A 20,748-nucleotide genomic window follows, 5' to 3' on the forward strand; every position below is an offset into this window, starting at 1 on the left:
GAATCACATGTTAATTCAGTATGAACAGGTCAAACCTTTTTTTAATTCCAGGACAACCAGCCCTCTCCATCTTTTCTCGGTATCTTGGAGGCCAATAGTAATAGAGAAAGTGGGGGATAATTGGGTTTCAACAGAACAGGAGGAAATCTAATGTGACAACGAAACTATGCTGGCAGCTTTCTCCCTATCCATCTACTAGATCTGCCTTCAGAGAGGTGTGCTTGGGTTGATATGCCAGTAGCAAATCTCACTGAGAATGGGTACAATTTGGGTATCATGCAGTCATCAGAGCCCCGCCAAGCAGAACAACAAAAGGATGGAGCACTTGCAGAGAACACAGACTGTTTAGTTGACTGAGGAGGGAACACAGGGATAGCCAGAATAACTGACAGGGTAGGATGGTATTGCATTTCGAAGGCATGCAAATTACTTTCATTCCATTAGTTTAGTTAAATATGTATGATCTTGGGAGTGCAATAGAACTAAATAACCACATGTCTTTATTCCCTCAACTGAAATTTTTATGATGATTACCCTGAGAACATTTCAAATGTTTTTATAAGTTTCCCAATACATCCTTTGATAGGAGCACAAGTACCCCAACACTGGCATAGAGATGGAAGAACAGGAAAGTTCAAATGTGTGTTGCTGCTGGCTACATAGCTGATACCTTACACAATTCATGCTGCCCCAGGAGGCCCTTTTGAAGGATGCATGGAGTATCCCCAGAACAAAATTAAATACAGTTGTAGATGCAACCTCCTAGGGTACTGTCTATGCCGCCCCGCCCAAAAAGAGTTAGACATGCACCGGGTGAGAGTCTGATAGAAGAAGGACACACGCTATCAGCCTCTATGCAGCAGCACACTGCACCCCAGCCCCTCAAGGGAACAAATGGCCCACTGTGGGTGCTGCCACTCTCACAGGGACTTTAGTGACCCCTTGTAGCATAAGGGAGCACCTCAGTGGAAGCAAAGAGTGGTAAGTGAAACACCCTTCTCTACTCTCTAACTCGTGGAGTTAGCCATAACTGGTGTGCAAAGTATGGTTTGGATGGTTAGTGTCTGAGTTATGGATTGTGGGGGTTTTGAAGTTATAACTGTAACTCTACTCTAACTGGGTTGTTAAAGTGAATTTGTGAGGATTATGCTAAACATATACTGGTGTTACAACCAATACTAATGATAACTTAACTGTGCTTTATAAATTCCTTATAACACCTAAGGATAGGTTTGACAACTTAAATGGTGAGGCTATCTGCCACCTTCTACTGAGCCCTTTCATATACATGTGACAGTTTGTGCTTCAGCCTTCACAATTTTTTTTTACCAATTTTCTAAATGGTAATTATTATTTACTATTTTTCTGGTTACTACCTTACTCGCAGTTTGTGAGGTAAAGAGGTGTGAGTTCATGAGTAAACCTGGAAAACTACAAATTTCTAAAATGTTAACATGATTCTGAATTCAACAGCATGGTTTTTCCAAAGAAACTAGTCTTTACAGTCAAAAACAAATTAAAGTAAGTAGGAAAATTTGAAATACGTGACAATGTTTTCATCTGCATTTAGCCGATCTACAAAAGTAGATCAATATTCATGAGGCAGATAGCAATTTGGGACCCTTTGGGAATGGGCTACAATCATGTGGCAGCAGACCACCATGTCTGTGCTTGTTTTTTAAATAAGCAACACATTTTTGTCAAAAACAGCAATTTTCCTTAAAGGAAAACGGGATGCGTTTAAAAGAAAAAACTGAAACTGTCATGGGGATGTGCCTTGCATTTACACTGTGTTAAGTTAGCATGCGCTTATTAGAGGTTTAAACGCCATTTTTCCTTTCTGCTGCCTTTTGCACACGGCACACAATATTACAACATGTTAGAGTCTAGCAGACTGTTTTGCTTCACACAAGAATAATATGTTTTTCTATAGTAGCAGCTTTGCTTGGTAAACTTTGTCTGAACAGTGTGTGCCGAGGCCTTCAAGGTTATTTCAAAACATTGGTTGTTGTTCGGTCTGATCAGCGCACGTTCTAGACATAACATATATGCAGCCGTGGCCACCTCTGATTTTGGCACGTTTAATAATGCACTGCGCAGGCATGCAAACACACTTTGGAGAACATTAGTATGCAGAGAGCTGGTGTAGGAAATTATGTGATCCATTTTGACTAGGACCAGAGGTATGGGGCCGCCCTTGTAAACCCAAGAGACCTTCTGTAGATATAAGATAACCTGATAGCAAGGGAGGGTGAAATCTAGGTGTAATCTAGCCTATTTCTATTTAGCATTTTAACATGCTTTCTCCTTTTGTATTTTATGGAATAGTAACTATGCTGATAATCTTGTTGCTTATAATATGTCTGCTTGTATTAGCTTAGATACTGCGCCTGAGAGCACAGAATTAGAAATAAATATTTAAACTTGCACGTGTCTTCATTTACTCCCCGTTTTGGACTGATATGAGAGCATAACGAAAGAGTGTTCATGTGTTCCACATTGCCTGAGGTATTCTAAGTTACATGTTCTGGGTTGTCTAATCATTGGGGGTATGGAAAAACCAATGAGACACTTATTGCTAGTCTGGTAGGGGATTTTGGCTACTAAGGTGAGTTTTGGTACACCCTAATTCACTGAGGTTCCAAGTCTCTATACACAGTTCTGTGTATGAGCAGAATCCCTGCTACATTTTCTTTTAATTATTTAAGGGCAGGCAATGATCCATGGGACCACTACTGGCTCTTAAAAAATATTTTCGCTTCCAAATACAAAGGGGAAGGGATCCCCTGGGGACCCCTTCCTGTTTGCGACTGGCTTTACCACCCATTAGAAAGGGACGCCCTTGGGACACCCCTTCCTAATAGCGGCTTGAAAACCCTATTTGGTGAGTCAGTCATAGGTAACTGACTAGCAAAATAGGATTTGTACATGCTACAATCCTTTTGAGAGGTCGCAAATGGCCAGATTTTCTGTTTGCGACTGTTGAAAACGGTTGTACATTTGGCCCTAAATATTGGTTTAAAGAAACCCCAGAAATTCCCTGAAAAGACACAGTTAGTATGCAGTTATGATTTAAAACATAACAAACACTGAAATTTCAAGTTATGATTAGGTCTGCAATTAATTTGCACAACAGCAGTGCAAACTGTTACTCCCACACTAAATGCAATGCTTATGACCTCACAATATTTACACCAATCAATAACAACCCCTAAAAGCACAATGTAATTGAACAACAACATATACTCAAACCAATAAATAAGAGGAAATTCATAACCATCTTTTTCATATTGCTAAGGGAAAAGATGTTATGTATTCTGATATCTAAGATTATTTATGGGATTTCAATTACATTTGTCATTGCATTTTGTGTCCGAGTTAGGGTTGTGTTTCTGCCTTTCTCCAGGTAGGACTCCACAGTGGCTGTATTTATAGTTGCTGCACATCCGTTAGCACTATCCTTGTTAGTGACTATTTTGTAACATAAGAGACATAGTTGTATACGGTACAGTGTGCTGCCTGTATTTCCCAATTTCATTTTTAAACTACCCTGCCTGGCCCATATACCATCTTACTTTCCTCACAAAAGGACTGAGTCCCAACTAAGGGAAACAGCGAGACAACAAACGTTTTCTAGGGACCTCAAACCTGACCACCTCTTCGCATATATCTTACACATCTCACTTATTAGCAAGCGACTCAAGGGGTGAGCGGGGATATTTTTGTTGGGAAAGGGTTATTGAGGATGGCACGCCAAAGGCTAAACCAGTATACGAACAGTTGTATGCACTGTCAATGTACAAATGCCAATAAAATATGGTTTAAAAAAAAAAAGGACTGAGTCCCATGGTAACACACTCATTCTCAAAAAAGTGGGTGAGGATTCCTGGACAAACTGACCTGTAGACCCATCATCATTCATATTCCATTCTACTCCTTGAATTCTGTCAACCCCTATCTCACTGGGACAGTCACCCCAGCCAATGTGTTGAACAAGGAATCCTATTACTTCCTACACTCCCTACAAGTGCTCTAACAATGGCCCTGTTTTAGCCAAGCAGTGCAGTCGGAAGACATCTTCTAGTCGATCCATATTGTTTGAAAAAGTTTGCAGATGAAGAAAATGTAATCTTAATGCATTGGTCACTCTAAATAAAGCGAGGTCTATTGAAGAGAGAGTATTTCTACTTATAAAACTACTGCAATAGAAGTCTTCCATTAAAGTAAAAAATAAAAACCTGCCAGGATAAAAATTTATTTGTTCAGTCCTTTAGATTGTTTCCTTTGTCCTCCACCCAGCTGCTATTTTGGAAGGGGTGCATGTCAGAGATCATAAAGTTTGGGGCGTTCCAAAATAATAATAATAATAACAAGATTGTTTTATAACACTTCGCACCACGCACTTGCTGTTTCTAAGTGCTGTAAACAGCAAGTATTGCCGCCTTGATGCCCTCGGGTGACTGCTGCGCAATATAAATATCAAGATCAAATCAAATTATTACCCTATTTATGGCACTCAATTACCCGACCATTGGTCCCTCAGCCTTGCCGAGAGTCCAATTTGCAACTTGCAGAACACTTTAGGGGAAATTCACGAATGTGTGATGGAATGCAGCACTCTGTTACATCAAAAAGAGTGAAACCCAGCACCATATCTACTAAGCTAGGGTGGTGTGTTTCTCTCCTCCCAGCTCTAGTGCACTTTAGACTGCCATTTACCAAAACACATACCCTTGCACCAGGGTGCCCTTCCAGTACAAAAACTATGCTTTGATATATGTTAATAATGTTTCCCATTTTGTATGTGTACTGTACAGTATAGCACCCATGCAATGCTTTAAAGATTGGGGACTCACACCTTGATCCACTCTTAAACCTGCCTCAAGGAGGCATACTTTTTTGGCACAAATCTGTGTCTACAAATGTTAGTGGATAGGGATTTGCGGCAAGACTAAAGGGTGGTTGCATGGTTATGCCCATGGGTACAGAGCAGGAATATCGTCGTAAAAATATCGACTAACCTAAACATCGCCGCAAAAATATCTACAGGAAGAAATATCGATGACAAAAATATAGTTTGACCAGAATATCGACAGACAGGTAAGTAATATCGATAACATTAATATAGTTGTAATAAATATCGTTTACAAAAACATAGTTTACAAAAATATCGTTTTTTAAATAATTTTAAGTAATGTAGTGTTTTTAATGAGTATTTGTTGTCAAAGTAGTATTTTTTGTAGTATTTTATTAGTTAATAATGTACTTTATGTGGAATTTAGTGTTAATAGTTCCGTAGCGGGTTGTGGGTTTATAGGGGAGTAGGGTGGGAAGTAATTTAAATATAATAAAATAATAGAGTAATTAATGTTTTAAATGAATATAAATAGTGTAATAAATAATAGTTAATTAATTTCAATTAGTTAATTGATTAATAATTATGTAATTAATTATGTTCATTGTTTAATTAATTTTAGGTGTGTGTACTGGAATTTTTTAGTGAAAATGTAGTGAATTAATTACATTTTAATTGAATAAATATTTAATTAATGATTAATTAAATAAAAATAAAGATTTGTTATTTTATAAATGAGTAAATACATTTAGTAATTTTAACACCTACACTATCCAACGCTTTCCCTACTGTTGCACCTTCTGGAGTGAGAATAGTACTTTTTTACCCCTACGCTATCCAATGCTTTCCCTACTGTTGCACCCTCTGGAGTGGGAATAGTAATTTTTATCCCTACGCTATCCACCGCTTTCCCTACCGTTGCACCCTCTGGAGTGGGAATAGTAATTTTTACCCCTACGCTATCCAACGCTTTCCCTACTGTTGCACCCTCTGGAGTGGGAATAGTAATTTTTACTCCTACGCTATCCAACGCTTTCCCTACTGTTGCACCCTCTGGAGTGGGAATAATAATGTTTACCCCTACGCTATCCAACGCTTCCCCTACTGTTGCACCCTCTGGAGTGGGAATAGTAATTTTTACCCCTACGCTATCCAACACTTTCCCTACTGTTGCACCCTCTGTAGTGGGAATAGTAATTTTTACCCCTACGCTATCCAACGCTTTCCCTACTGTTGCACCCTCTGGAATGGGAATAGTAATTTTTAACCCTACGCTATCCAACGCTTTCCCTACTGTTGCACCCTCTGGAGTGGGAATAGTAATTTTTACCCCTACGCTATCCAACGCTTTCCATACTGTTGCACCCTCTGGAGTGGGAATAGTAATTTTTACACCTACGCTTTCAAATGTTTTAACTAATAATATATTGTATATTTTAATTATATGTATGTATTATTGTTGTTATATAAAGTAATGTGTTAAATATATGTATATGTACACATTTATTAAGTTTATAATGAAAAAGTGTAGTTAATTTGTTTTAAATAGTTAAAAAATAAAAGTAATGTCATTTATTTTGTTAATAGTACTTATATTTATTTATTATTTAATGTAATTTTAATTAATTTAAAAAGTCGATATTTTTTACATCTATATTTATTATGATATTTTTGAGTAGATATTTATGTACTTACCTGTAAAAGTATAGGGTGTCGATATTTTTGTAAACGATATTTTTACAACTATATTTATGTCAACTTTATTTTTGTAATCGATATTTCAACACCCTACCATGCCCATGTACCAGCTATGGTATGGCCCCTTGATGCAAAATGGCATAAAGTATTGTAAAGAAATGACTTTGCATTACTTTGGGAAATTGAAAATAAATCCCAGCACAACATTGTGCACTAAGTATGTGTTACTTTGTGACGCGGTGCAAGTTGCTAGCACATTTCCTCCTTCATATTTCTAAATTCTAAAATATAAATTTTTCTGTTCTGGTACCAAGAGCCATAACAAATATACTTTCCGTCGCTAATATAATAAAGAGGACCTGATTCAAAAAGGTAAACTTACACTTTTATGTAAGTTCAGGATGTTTGCTATTTACAAAGGCATGTTACTAGTAGTATCTTTACCACGGTGGAGTGGCCGCACATAAAAAGATAGGACAGTCCTATCTTTTTATGGGCGGAGACTAGTGAAAATGCTATTAGTAAAATACTTTTTTGAATAGCAAACATTGTAAAGTTAACACAAAAGTTGAAGCTTACCTTGTGTATCGGGCCCCATATAATGTCTGGATGCTAAAATGCTTTTTTAATTGGTTTACAGATTAACAGTCGAGTTTCAACAATTCTCGTGACCAGCATATGTTTTTCCAAAACGCGAAAAATGTAAGGTAGAAGAAACTTCGAGTTCGAGGCTCTATAAGATGTGATCGTTTCACATTTTTTTTTTCTCTACCAGTCTCATCACCCCGGTCATGCACTTTACCTAATCTGTATGGGAATCGCTGCTTGCGTTGTTGTTCTCGCCCCTGGAAGCCAATTCCATGCCCTTTGTGTGCAGCGAGGCACGGATCTTATGACATCATTTAAGTTGTGCTGAGAAGTTTTTTTCCCCTCCTAAACATGCCCATCAGGAAGCTGTTGGTGATTCGCAGGCAGGCTAAGAAGTGTCAGGGGACACAATGCAAGAGAAGGTGGTAAACAAAATTACAAAAAAAGAGCTCTCAACATGATCCCCGGAAAACTATTTGCACCATTTTGTGGCAAGAAGTAAATTATTCCAGTCTGTTGTTTTAATCATTTTACCCCCTGTGTGCATTGTGTAATGAGTGAAAAGTGTCATTTAAAGCACACTGTGGAAGTGAGCTTCCTAAACTGTGGGGTTTAATATGGAAAATCAACATTACACGTTGTTGCCAAGGATTTCCTCCCGAAACCAGAACGTATTTTTGTGTCATATATCTGAAATCCATCCTGGGCAACCAGACATGTTGTTATTGCTTTGACTAAGAAGTTATTTTTGAGGCATATTTAATATTAAATATGTATTTCAACACAGGCATGTCAGAGATTTCGACACAGATTTACTAAGATTTTGCGTCAGGGTTGAGTCACTTTGGTGGTGTAGCCCCAACACAAAATGCAATTTAGCATTTAGTAAGCAATTTAAAGTCGATTTGTGTGACTTTGCTTGATTTGGTAAATACAAAGTAAAGCATCGCACCGTAGAGAGCTGCCATGCGTTACATGAGTGGAGCATGGGCATTCCTGTGAGTCCCCCCATGTATTCTGATGCACACCCAGATTTACAAAGACTGGGTTTGTGCCAAAATGGTGAGCCTACTCAACACAGTAACAAGGAGCGATGTCTTGTTTTTTCTCATTGCTTCATCTTTCGATGTGTGCTGTAAAAAGAGGAATATGTCTCTAACAGCCAGATTCATCATGGTCCCTATTTGCCAGTCCTTAATAGCGATTATTAAGGAATCGCTATTAAGGACTCTCAAATCGGGATTCATGTAGAAATTGCAAAATAAATTGCGATTCCTACAGCCTCCTTATTTGCGATTAGCAAATTGCTAATCGCAAATAAGGAATAAGTGAGTCATTCCTTATTTGCGATTAGCAATTTGCTAATCGCAAATAAGATTGCGATTTCAAGGGTGCCAGGGGTGTCCAAAGGACACCCTGTAGCACCCTTGAAATGGAAATGTAGCCTGATGTTGCGCACACACATGTCCAAAGGACATGTGTGTGTGTAACATACGACTTAGAAAAATGCACTGAGGTGCATTTTTCTAAGTTTCCGCTATTTACCACGAAGTCAGACTTCACGGTAAATAGCGGCCGGAAATTGCGAATTCGCAAATTTTAAAAGTTTCCTGAATTGCATTTAAGGAATCTCCCTTAAATGCAATTGCGAGTGCAATTTCCCTTGATGAATCTGGCTGTAAAAGTTTTGTTTTGTGCAGGAAGATATTTCTTCCAGCACAAAAACGATCCACCCTGTAATACAGGCACCCTTGCACCTTGGTACCTGCGTTAGCGCTAGGCAGCCAGATGTTCACCTGCGCATAGATAGAGCTAAACAGGTCCATATCTTGGTAAAAATTATACTATTTAGCTCTCTCCTACCCCAAAATGCAGAGCAGCAGCTTGCCTTGCTGGGCTGCGTTGTGTGATCTACTAGCAAATATGGCCCTTGGGTTAAAAAAAATCAAGCTGATGTCCAGAATGTTAACATATGTCCTCAGGAAATGTTCAAAGATGTTTAGACTTGATGAGATGGCACAAGCATCAATGTGCAGATAACAAACTGGGCACAGGTCCTAATTCACAAAGGTAACTTGCACTTTTTGTTAAGTTTACACTTTTGAGGACGTTTCCTATTTTTTGGTATTCCCAAACTTCGAGTGTAAATTTGCTACAAGAGTGTAACTTACCTGTCTCAACCTCCTCACTTATGGGTGTGGAAGCTGGATTGTCATAATTTTCAACTGTAAAGTTACCACATGTAACGTACGGCCATATTTATGACTGGTGGAGACTCCGCACAGGGTGGAGGCTTCGCATGGTTGAGAATAGCAGACTCCATACATGGGGCAGAATCTCCACACACAACGACCTCTGCTTGGTAGTACATAGGAGACCTATACATGGCAATTAATAGGAAAATTATATACACCTGAAATCAATTAATCAATTAAGCACACCTGCCACACATCCACTTGTAACCACATATATAAACTGCCCAAAACCTAGGATTTGTTTCTTCTTCAGCATTTGCCTCTTGCTCCTTACTGTGCAACTTAGTCTATGGCACTTACTCAACTAAGGCTGCTACCTGTGCAGAGGAGGAAGCAAAACTTCACTAAGGGGGAGACAGCCCTTGTAGTTAAATTTGTGACACAAAATCACAAATGGCTACCTCTATTTTCCCTCAGTGGAGCCCAGAATGCAGCCTTATGTCAAGAGGTGACTGATGCGATCAACGTATTGAGGGAGGAGGTCCAGACTGCGAGGGACATAAAAAATGGCAGGAGAGGAGGGGGTGAAGGATACGTCTCCCGGATTGAGCTTGCAAGACTTCTGTCTGGAGGACCAACTGGAGACTGCCTCCATCTCACCCGCGTCGAGAAGGATGTCCTCTCCACCATGCAATATGGGCTGCCTTCTCTAGACAACAGTAATATGGTTTACCCCCACCCTTCATACTCTCATCTTTCTCTTGCTCATGTGTAACTAGGTAAGACAATCCATGTTCTCTATTTTGCATATTGTGAGTTGTAGTACAGATTTTACATGTTTAATTAGCACTAAAAGACTCCAAATTATACGTAAAGATTCTGAATGGCCTTGCTATTTATGCACTGGCCTTTCTAATGTGCCAGCTATACTTCAACATTTCTATAACTAAAACTACATCCATCTCTGTACTTCACTCTTCATACCTGCATTGCTTGTTGCCACCATATATTTATGAATTAGCATTTGAAAAACCTTAGAAATTCAGAAAAAAAACCATAGGTTTCAGGGACGTAATAGTTAGTTGAACATTTGACTCATTTAAAACCAGAGAAATTTACCTGTTATAGTTAGTTAAGCTAACTATAACTTGCGCGCCCACAATGCACTGATGATGACGTCACATATTACATCACTTATGACATGGTCAGTGACATCATTGATGACATCACTGATGACATATCAAATGACATCACAGATGACATCACTGATACATGCTCCTGATACATACTACATTAATATAAATTACGCATTCTGCGACATCAAAACTGCAAAAGAAACACACATAACTACACTTCCTGGCCAGGCAGGAACTGAACAATGCCCAGATCCCCGGAACAACTATTCACACCCCTATGCTGCCCTGGCGTACAAAAGCCCTGCCCACTTTGCGTATGTATAAATAGGATAATGACAAAGCCACATGTCCCAGTTCTTCCAAACTGCCTCAGGTGATATGTCCGCATTCAACTTGCATATCTCAATGTGTAATAAAAAAAAGGATCCATGAGGAGAACACCATCCTGACAATCAATACTGGTTCTAAATGGTGAACCCTACTGCCCATCGTGTTTCCAAAGGGATTCATGAGGTGTACACCATCCTGCAATCAACACTACAACTGAATTTTGAACACTGCTGCCCGTAATGTTTGCACACACAACAATGACAGCAGGTGAGCAGTGGGGCCTGGGTGCACAGGGGCTACAATTGAGCACGGTGCTGTGGGAGGGGTGGGGTGCATCAGCCTGGTGCGAACAAGCGATGTTGCCGTGCGTAATGATGTGATCTCTGACCTCATTCAGTCACATGTCTGTCTCATTTTAAGGACCTGCTGGACCGTACTGTAGGCCTGAGCCAGTGAGGAACGCTGCCCTACAAACACATGGTGTTGGCTTTTAGGAACTGTAGCGAGCTCATTACTAAGTGTACATGCACACAGGCTTCCGCCACTGCATTACACTCGCACATTATGCTTCTAGCTTGCGCTCTGTTCCTTTGTATGTGAATCCTTGTTATAACATATTATTATTTAACCTTGTGTATTGTCGTGCACTCCAACTCCTGTTTGAACCACGACTTCAAAAACGAAGGATGCTCTCAACTGGTGTTTTCTATTAAGTGTGAAATAAACCTTCATTTACCTCTAGACGTTTCCACCATTAGATTATTTCTCCCTTTTCAGACACTGAATTGACCGAAAATGGTGGAGCGGATGCTCATCCCTTGATGATGCCCTCGGCATTCTGACGCCTTCCATTGTGGTATCAAGACACCGTCCCCGACCGTAGACCTGCTCTCCCACCCTACAAAAGTACCTCGGACTCTGTCTGACCTTGCACCGGCACGTCGACGGACACACCGATGGTGGCAGGTGAGCAGTGAAGCCGTGGTGCGCAGGACCTACATTTGAGAACAGTGCGGGGGAAGGGGCTGGGTTGCATCAGCCTGGGTGCACAGCTGCGAACAAGCGTTATGGCCGTCCGTAATATTGGGATCTGACCTCATTCAGTCACATCTCTGTCTCATTTTAAAGACCTGCTGGACTGTACTGTAGGCCTGAACCAGCGGGCAGCGCTACCCTACAAACACGTGTAGAGCGCTGTGCTGCGGAAGGGGTAGGGTGCATCAGCCTGGGTGCGCAGGTCCGAACAAGCGATGTTGCTGTGCTTAATGATGTGATCTCTGACCTCATTCAGTCACATATCTGACTCATTTTAGGGATCTACTGGACCGTACTGTAGGCCTGAGCCAGCGGGCATAGCTGCCCTACAGACATGTGGCGTTGGCTTTTAGGGCACTGTAGTGAGCTCATTACTAAGTGTACATGCACACAGGCTTCCGCCACTGCATTACACGTGCACATTATACTTCTAGCATGCGCTCTGTTCCTTTGTATGTTAATCCTTGTTATAACATATTATTATTTGACTTTGTGTATTGTCGTGCACTCCAACTCCTCTTTGAACCATGATTACCACTAACAGTTGGTAGATCGTACTTCAAAAGTGAAGGATGCACTCAACTGGTGTTTTCTATTAAGCTTGAAATAAACCTTCATTTACCTCCAGACGTTTCCACCATTAAATTATTTCTCCCTTTTCAGACATTAAATTGACCGAAAATGGGCGGAGCGGGTGCTTACCCCGTCATGATGCCCTTGGCTTTCTGACGCCTTCCATCGTGGTATCAAGACACCGTCCCTGACTGGAGACCTGCTCTCCCACCCTAAAAAGGTACCCCGGACTCGGAGCTAGCACCAACACGTCGTTGGACACACCAATGGTGACAGGTGAGCAGTGAAGCCTCGGAGCACAGGACCTACAATTGAGCACAGTGCCAGGGAAGGTGCTGGGGTGCAGCACACTGGGTTCACAGGTGCAGGCAAGCGATGTTCCCATAGCTAATAATGTAATCTCTGGCCTTATTCATATGTTTCATTTTAAGGACTTGCTCAACCACACTCTTTCTCGCGGACCCCAGTGTCCTAGACAAAGGGGGGACAGGACGTAAACACTGAGGGCTGGGTGCAATAGGCTGCGCTCTGTCTCCTCCTCCCTCTGTTCTTTTGACTCTCCCTCCCCTTCTCTCTTCCACCCACTCCCTCTCCCTCCCATTCTCACTATCTTCCTTTCATTCGGACTACCTTTCTTTTCCTCTTCCACATGGCACACATACTTATGTTTCATTTTTGTCTTTCAGGTTTTTTATGCTGCTTCCGGAGGAGTCCTGCTCACGTATTTCATGTTAAACTGTTGTTTGTTCTAATAAACTTGCGTTTCCATTTATTTGTGTTGTTTTAATAAAGATTATTTTTTTTCCAATAAATAACTGACTGCATAGGTCTTCTTTTCGGACAACACTTGTCTGTAGTTTATTGTGAAAATCGTCTGTTTATAGGAGGTTTAGTGAGAAAACATTTCTAATTTAGCGGTGCACCTACCAAATATAAACCAATAGATTATTTCATAAATGAAGCATGCGTAATTCTACAACTGCAAGGGTTCTATGCGTGTATCACTTTATAACACCATGAGTACTGCCTGTGTAATTACAGAATCAATAAGGCACTGCCTAGGACTACCGCGGCTTCATGGACTGCAGAGGCACACCCTGCATATTTACGTAAAGCCCCAGAGGGTGGCAATCCCCAGACTTCAGTTGGCCTCGAAGCCCCTCTAACAATTAGTAAACAATACCCGAGAAGGTGGCGATCCCCTACGCTAATAAAACGTCTCGGTGCCCTTCTGCGCCTAATTTACATGTAACATTAAGATCCCCAGTCCTACAGAGACCCCGCAATATAATATTAGGATTAGCCACGGAACCTTACCCACCAATAGCCTAATTTAAATCAACGAGTGAGACCCAGCTTTTTTTTTCTCCATTTTTACCATCCGGATCCGCTCTATTAAAGCGATACGAGGTTTTCCTCCTCTCGCTTCAACTAGTCAAACAAGGATTTGCTATCATAAGGTGGAAGCCATGCATCCGCCCTCTAATAGCAAACATAAATATCCCACGGATGCACACCCCAGGACATTCTATGAGCTGTGCCTCGGAGGTCTCGCTCACTAGGACCATGATGAATTGGTTAGTATAAACGCATACTAACACTACTTACAATGGAGTACTACAGCTAGAACAGATGTCTACAAAGCGGTGAGAAAATTAAAACTAAAAAAATTCCACCAACTTAAACAAACCGCCAATTATTCTTTGAGCTCCCCCATGACACAGATCCCAGGTCCAGTGAAGGGCGCTCTGACACAAGAACTGAATGAAATATTGAATGCTGAAGATCTAGGCATTTCTACACAAAGCGCCAACTTGAGCATAGGGACGAGTGCAACCTTGGCGCCTGTTACACCGGAAGCGCCACAGACATTTTTCAGGCCACCCTCCGCGTTTATCCCAGTCATGCCACGGGACAATATAGATTTGTTTCACGAGAATGTCACTAATGAGCTTAAAGCCCTACATGGTAGAACCTGCACCAGCCGATTCAGATATGATAAAAATACATTTGAATATGAGGCTCTGATGATCAAATTGAAGAACAATAAAAATATCGTTGTGCGCCCAAGTGACAAGGGCGGGAATATTGTTTTACAGACCAAACAAGACTATGACAAAGAAGCCTATGCCCAATTAAATAATAGAGAACATTATGAACGAATCCATGCTACCAAGACTAAAACCATGCAGAGTGAATATCACCAATATTTATCAAAATGTAGAAGTAAGAAACTGATATCGGAAAATGAATAAAAATATTTGAGGAATGATTTTCCGATAATACCATCACTGTACCATATACCTAAGATACACAAGGATGCTAACAACCCCCCCGGCAGGCCCATCATATCAGCCAGAGGGGGACTGATGGAAAATACCTCCGTGTATATATAGACTACTTCTTACAAGATTTTGTAAAGAGCCTGGATTCATATATCCAGGATACTGGTGACTTTTTGTCTAAAATACACAAGGTTCCATGGCAGCAAGGGGACTGGCTAATGGCTTTAGACGTAACTTCGCTGTACACAAGCATAAGACACTCTGATGGCATTGCAGCGGTAAAGTATTATTTGTCACGCAGAGACCGAGCACGGGAAAAGCACAACGATATGTTAATCTCTATGTTGGAATTTTGTCTCAATCACAACATATTTATGTACAACAATTTGGTGTATAGACAGCTCCAGGGTGTGGCCATGGGGGCCAGTTGCTCCCCAAGCTACGCGTGTTTGCACATGGGGGCTTGGGAGGAACTGGTCCTCCGGGTAGAGCACCGGGAGATTATGGATAGACATGTAAGAACATGGTACAGGTACATTGATGACCTTTTTGTAATTTGGAGGGGGAGTGAAGCTGAAGCATTGCGGTTTGTGGAAACACTCAATGTGAATATATGTAATCTTAAATTCACAGTGACTTTAAGTCAGGACAAGGTGGCCTTTCTAGATACTGAAGTCTACGTACAAGAAGGTAGATTAGCAACACGCCTATTCAGGAAAAGTACTGCAGGTAATACTACACTGCATGCTGGAAGTGCGCACTCAGCTCACTTGATCTCAAGTATTCCTTATGGTGAAATGATCCGCCTTAGGCGGGTGTGCAGTGAAGAACATGACTTGCAACAAGCGCAGGCCCGCAGTACTATGCGATTCTTAGAAAGAGGTTACTCTATAAAGACCATCAATAATGCCATTCGGAAGTTCATGCTCATCAGCCGTGAACAGCTTCTCAGTAGATATAGTACCTCGGATGAGGCAGTTACATCAGAGATAGTTGTACTCCCTAAATCGTTAGTACCTGTTGAACTTTTTAGGATAATTACGGGGTTCTGAAACCAACATAGAGACTTACGTAGAATTATTAATAAGAATTGGCCTACGGTGCTACAGGATCCCATCATTGGCAGCACACTTCCCAGACAGGCATCCATCACATACAGTTGTGCCCCTTCTATGAGAGACAGATTGGTTGATACTGGACCAGAGGTTTTAGATAAGACTACATGGTGGCAAACTAACAAAGTATTCTTCAAGTGTAAAACTTGTAAGGCCTGATCCCATGGTAGTAATAGACTGACGTATAGAGATGGGTTCAGCAGTAAGGAACATGATATAAGTAAAGTCCTTACGTGTAAGACTGAATACGCGGTCTATATTTTGGAATGTCCTTGTGCCCTTCGTTATGTCGGGAGCAATAAGCTCCCGGTCCATAAACGGATATTGCAACATCTGAGGGCCATCACAAACCAGGACAACACCTACCCGGTAGCCAGACATTTTAAAGAGTTCCATCAGAGTAACAACAAGGGACTCATATATTATGTGATTGATTCTATCAATGCCAGCAGAAAGGGAGGAAACAGAGAATCAAGGTTAAGAAAGTTGGAGACTAAATATATCCTCCAGTTAGATAGTAAGCAACCAGGAGGGCTTAATCTGACAGAGAAAATTTACACTTGTTTGCACCGATATCTTATGTACTGTTAATATGATGAGATCAGAAAAAATGTGGTTTCATTAAGATGATTTTAGGATAACTTTTTAACATTTTTGATAGTTATTTATGCTTTTAATGATGTCAATTCTTAGAGCGTTTGATCTATATTTATAGCACAATTTGCACTTTTGTACATGGAGTCATTTATACCTATCAGGCATTAATTTCAACATAACCAACTTTTAATATAACCTAGTTTCAATGATGAATGTGTTAGGCCTGCACCAGCATTTATGCCTTGTAATTCTAGGGCTGGAAATATTAGGTCCAAGTATATGATTTTGTCTTACCTTTGGATATGTGCTTTCTAGTTCAATGAGTTATGTAACTGGGATTATAGTAATTGACATTTGGTTGGTACCAGGACTACATGCAGGGTCTTGATTTGCACAATACCCACGACTGGGCTCAGCGTGGGACCGTACAACTCATAAGACTAAGACCTATCAATATATGATTATGTTTACACGTTTTAGCACTAGTTTTGCACTTTACTAGTCACGTGTTGCACTTTACTAGTCACGTGTTCTGACTTTCGGCATAAGGGGATTTTACCCGTTATTTTAGAAAATGCAAGCATATGTATATTTCCAAGTTTGATATTTTTTATATGACAATAAGCTTGATGTTTAGCTATATGCAGTGTGTAATATCATACCAAGACCAAGTGGAACAAATAGCAATTTTTGAGAAGTATGAAATGATACTTTTTAAATGTATTTTACCTTCATATGACAGTGCGTTGCCACTATATATGGTTTTTATGATTTCTAAATTATGATTTCTAAATTGTGAACCATGTTTGTGAAATTAAGGCTATACCACACATTATGATGGTTGACGCGGAACGGGATTGGACTGCTTCACACTGCATCTAAGTCTGTCTTCCATGCCTTTACATGTGATTTGTTTAATTGGTAGCACTTGCACTTTAATTTCATGGCTCTCACACCACTACGCTGTCATGTGATCAAGGCCTTTCGAGGCCGAAACGTTATGGCGGCAGCACTGAAATAAAGAAACCAGCATCTGAATTTGGTGGTCCGTGTCCTTTCTTACCTGGCATCTGAGGAAACGAGCAGAGCAAGGAGATAGGAGTTTTTGATATATATACATATATATATATATATATATATATATATATATATAGCCAGTCAGTTGAGGACTATTTAAAGGAAGCGTACAGCCAATTGAACAATGTCGAATGTTACAAAAAAAGTAACGTGCGTGTATCAAGAGGGAGAGAGAGGACCAGATAGCTAGTCCAGATCCCCGGTTTATATGTTCAATTAATCAGTTCAGTTTTAAAGCTTTATTCGACATTTGTCATAAAAGCATTCACCTAACCCTAATACAAATAAATACTACACATAAAATACTTTCTAAAATACATATTAAACGTAGATTGTCGAATAAATGCATAAAAAATACAAAGCATTATCACATTCATAAAAGGTAAGTTTTTTCTAAAGGTTAAAATATAATAGTTCATATGGCAAAGTGCAGAATTAATAATGTACATAATTTCATTGGGATGTAATTGCCATTAGTGAACGAGTACGAATTACCCATGCCCAGGCCAGAAATTTTGCTACACCAACCACAAACACAGTGGAACAATCGGATTCAAGTATCCTAAGGGCTACAGATTGGCTGCGAGTTCCCATATTTAAGCACACTGGTTTTAGCCATTTACGTCTAGGGGTCGAGTACAGTGGACAACAGAACAAAAATTGGGAAATGTGCTCAATTTGTTCATTGCAATGGTGACAGTGTTCGTCCCAAGCTGGGGACCAGTGCTTCTTAAAGGCATTCACCGGAAGTGTACCTATGCGAAATTGAAAATAAAGTTTTCTGTCATATGGTCGTTCAATGACGTCCCAAAAAGATTCGCATGAAGGGTACATTTTTATATCCAAGAAGCGAGTTGTTAGACTTGAACTTGAACCATCACAAGATATTGTAAGATACACCATTTCCCAATATAGTTCTTTCAGCTTTGCTTTCGTGGGGAAGCAGGTCACATCTTTGGTATCCCATAGATATTCCAATTTCAGTTTTACAAGGAGTCCCCGGAGCTCCTTTAGCCATGGGATACTATGGAAACGGTCGAACTTAATGACGTCCATCAAGGCCGCCGCATAGTGTCTTAATTCTGGAGTCACCATGATCCGTCTCCAATATAGAAGAGGCCGTAGTCTCGCTATGTCCTCTATACTTTTTCTTCCGAGGTCCAATTTTAATGGAATTGTGGGTGTGCTTTGTGGGACCATCACAAGCCCTCGTAGAAATCTGTTTTCTGCTCGGCCCAGATCTCTCAGGTTAGAAAACCCCCATAATTCAGATCCATATAAACAAGCCCCCAGTACTTTCATGGTGTAAATTTCCAATGCACAGTTTACCGGCTTTGTTAGCGAGGTTCGATGTTTTAGGGCAATTGCACCTGCTAACTGCCTAAACTTTAGTAAAGTTGTATTGATATGTGATTTCCAGCTCATGTTTTCCTGAAGGATGATGCCTAGGTAAGAAAAAGAGTCCACCCTTTCTAGGGGAGTACCTTTATATTTTATTACACCTTTAAAGGTGGACTGCTGGTTAAGGCACATGAATTTTGTTTTGGTGGTATTCAGTTCAAGGCCCCTACCATCACAAAACTCACCAAAGGCATCAACCACTTTTTGGAGACCACTGGGGGTGCGGGAAAGTAAGAGCGTGTCATCCGCGAACATAAGGACGGGGACACGGGAGCCTGCAATTACTGGGGCGTCACTAGCAATCTTCTCTAGGTGTTCAACAATACCATTTATATAGATTGAGAAGAGAGTCGGCGCTAGGACACACCCTTGTCTCACCCCACGTTCTACCGGAAAGGGATCAGTTACTTCTCCTTGCTTGCCCCATCTGATTCTTGCAAAATTATTTTCGTGGAGACGGACAAGGAGTGTAAGCAATTCCTGGCTTAAGCCTGCATCCGCCAAGGTCTGCCAGAGTTTTTCTCTGGGGACCAAGTCGAAAGCGGCTTTTAGGTCCACAAATACTGCATACAATGTCCCCTTCTTTAGAGTAACGTTTCTCCAGTAGATGGTTAGAAAGTGGAGAACTTGATCAACGCTACTAGTTAAAGGGCGAAACCCTGCTTGGTAAGATGACAAAATATTCTTTTCATCAATCCATTGCTGCAGTTTATTCTGGACTAGTCGGCCCATTCGTTTTTGCGCTGTATCAATCAAGCTAATGGGTCTGTAGTTTTTAGCCAGAGTTCTATCACCTTTCTTGAATATGGGAATAATTTCAGCTCCCTTCCATGAGGCAGGTACTTTCCCTCCCATTGCCACCGCATTGGCCAGCATTGTGAAATAACTACACCAGGAGTTCCGATCCGATAGAAATATATCAGCCGGAATTCCATCCATACCTGGAGCTTTGCCCCCTGCTACACAATCCAATACAATGCTCACATCCTTTTCAACAAATATTGGAGTTTTGTAATAAACATGTGGAGGGGGACAATCATGGGTAAATGTTGGGTTACGGGCATACTGTGGTTGGAAAAATTCTACCCAATTGTTTTTCGGGACATGGTTCATCGGCTGGGGAGCTATGCCCCCCTTTTCCCATTTTACTGTGGCCCAGAAACGTTTGGAGTCCTTGGAGGCACATGCCTCCTTGAGTTCGCGCCAGCAATCCTCATCCCAATGCTTCTTTGCCAGTTTCTGGGTCTGTCTATACTGATTTCTCGCCAACCTAACTGTTGATGCATTTCCGGTTCTCAACTCCATGCTAAGATTTTGACGTGCTATCCTGCAACTCTTGTCGTACCATCCTTGACTCTCTTGAACCTTTTTCTTTTTATTAGAAACTACAGTTTTGACAAAGAAACTTTGGATTTTGGAGAATAGTTTCTCATGGGCCTCCATCAAAGTGTTCTCACCCTTCGGGTACTGGGACCCCCGCCAAGCCGTTTTAAACTCACTTACTTAACACCCTTCACCGCACACACAGTGACATACCTGCTCCGCTGTAGTCCGGCGTCGTAGCACACCCGGGACACGCTAGGTGTCACTGGGTGGGCCCGATGATGAAGCATGCCACCAACTAGGTTGGTGGGTGAGGGCTTTCAAAAGACACCCAACAGGTGCCATCTCCTTCTGACAAAACAATACTGAGTCACTATTATGATTATAATATAATATCATACCAACCCCATTCCAGCTAGTCCTTTTTTGATTAATTGAACAAAAAAAGTAACCCCATGAAATATAAGGTAATACAAGAGACATTATGTAGTAACCTTTTGGCATGGAAAAGCTTGGGTCTCCTGAGTTGGGATGAATATA

The 20,748-nt window shown here is 40.9% G+C and overlaps 1 protein-coding gene across 1 annotated transcript in view; it reads left to right on the top strand.

Annotated features, from left to right (window-relative positions):
* Positions 1-18,283: 18,283 nt before the first annotated feature.
* LOC147724115 (uncharacterized) overlaps positions 18,284-20,748 on the top strand; it is a 70,134-nt gene continuing 67,669 nt past the window's right edge. Inside the window, exon 1 of the mRNA XM_086917994.1 lies at positions 18,284-18,373. Coding sequence (XP_086774120.1) covers positions 18,284-18,373 — 90 coding nt within the window. The remainder of the gene's footprint in view (positions 18,374-20,748) is intronic.

The sequence above is a fragment of the Lissotriton vulgaris genome, chromosome 4_1 (genome assembly GCF_964263255.1).
Source record: "Lissotriton vulgaris chromosome 4_1, aLisVul1.2, whole genome shotgun sequence".
NCBI classification, from domain to species: Eukaryota; Metazoa; Chordata; class Amphibia; order Caudata; family Salamandridae; genus Lissotriton; species Lissotriton vulgaris.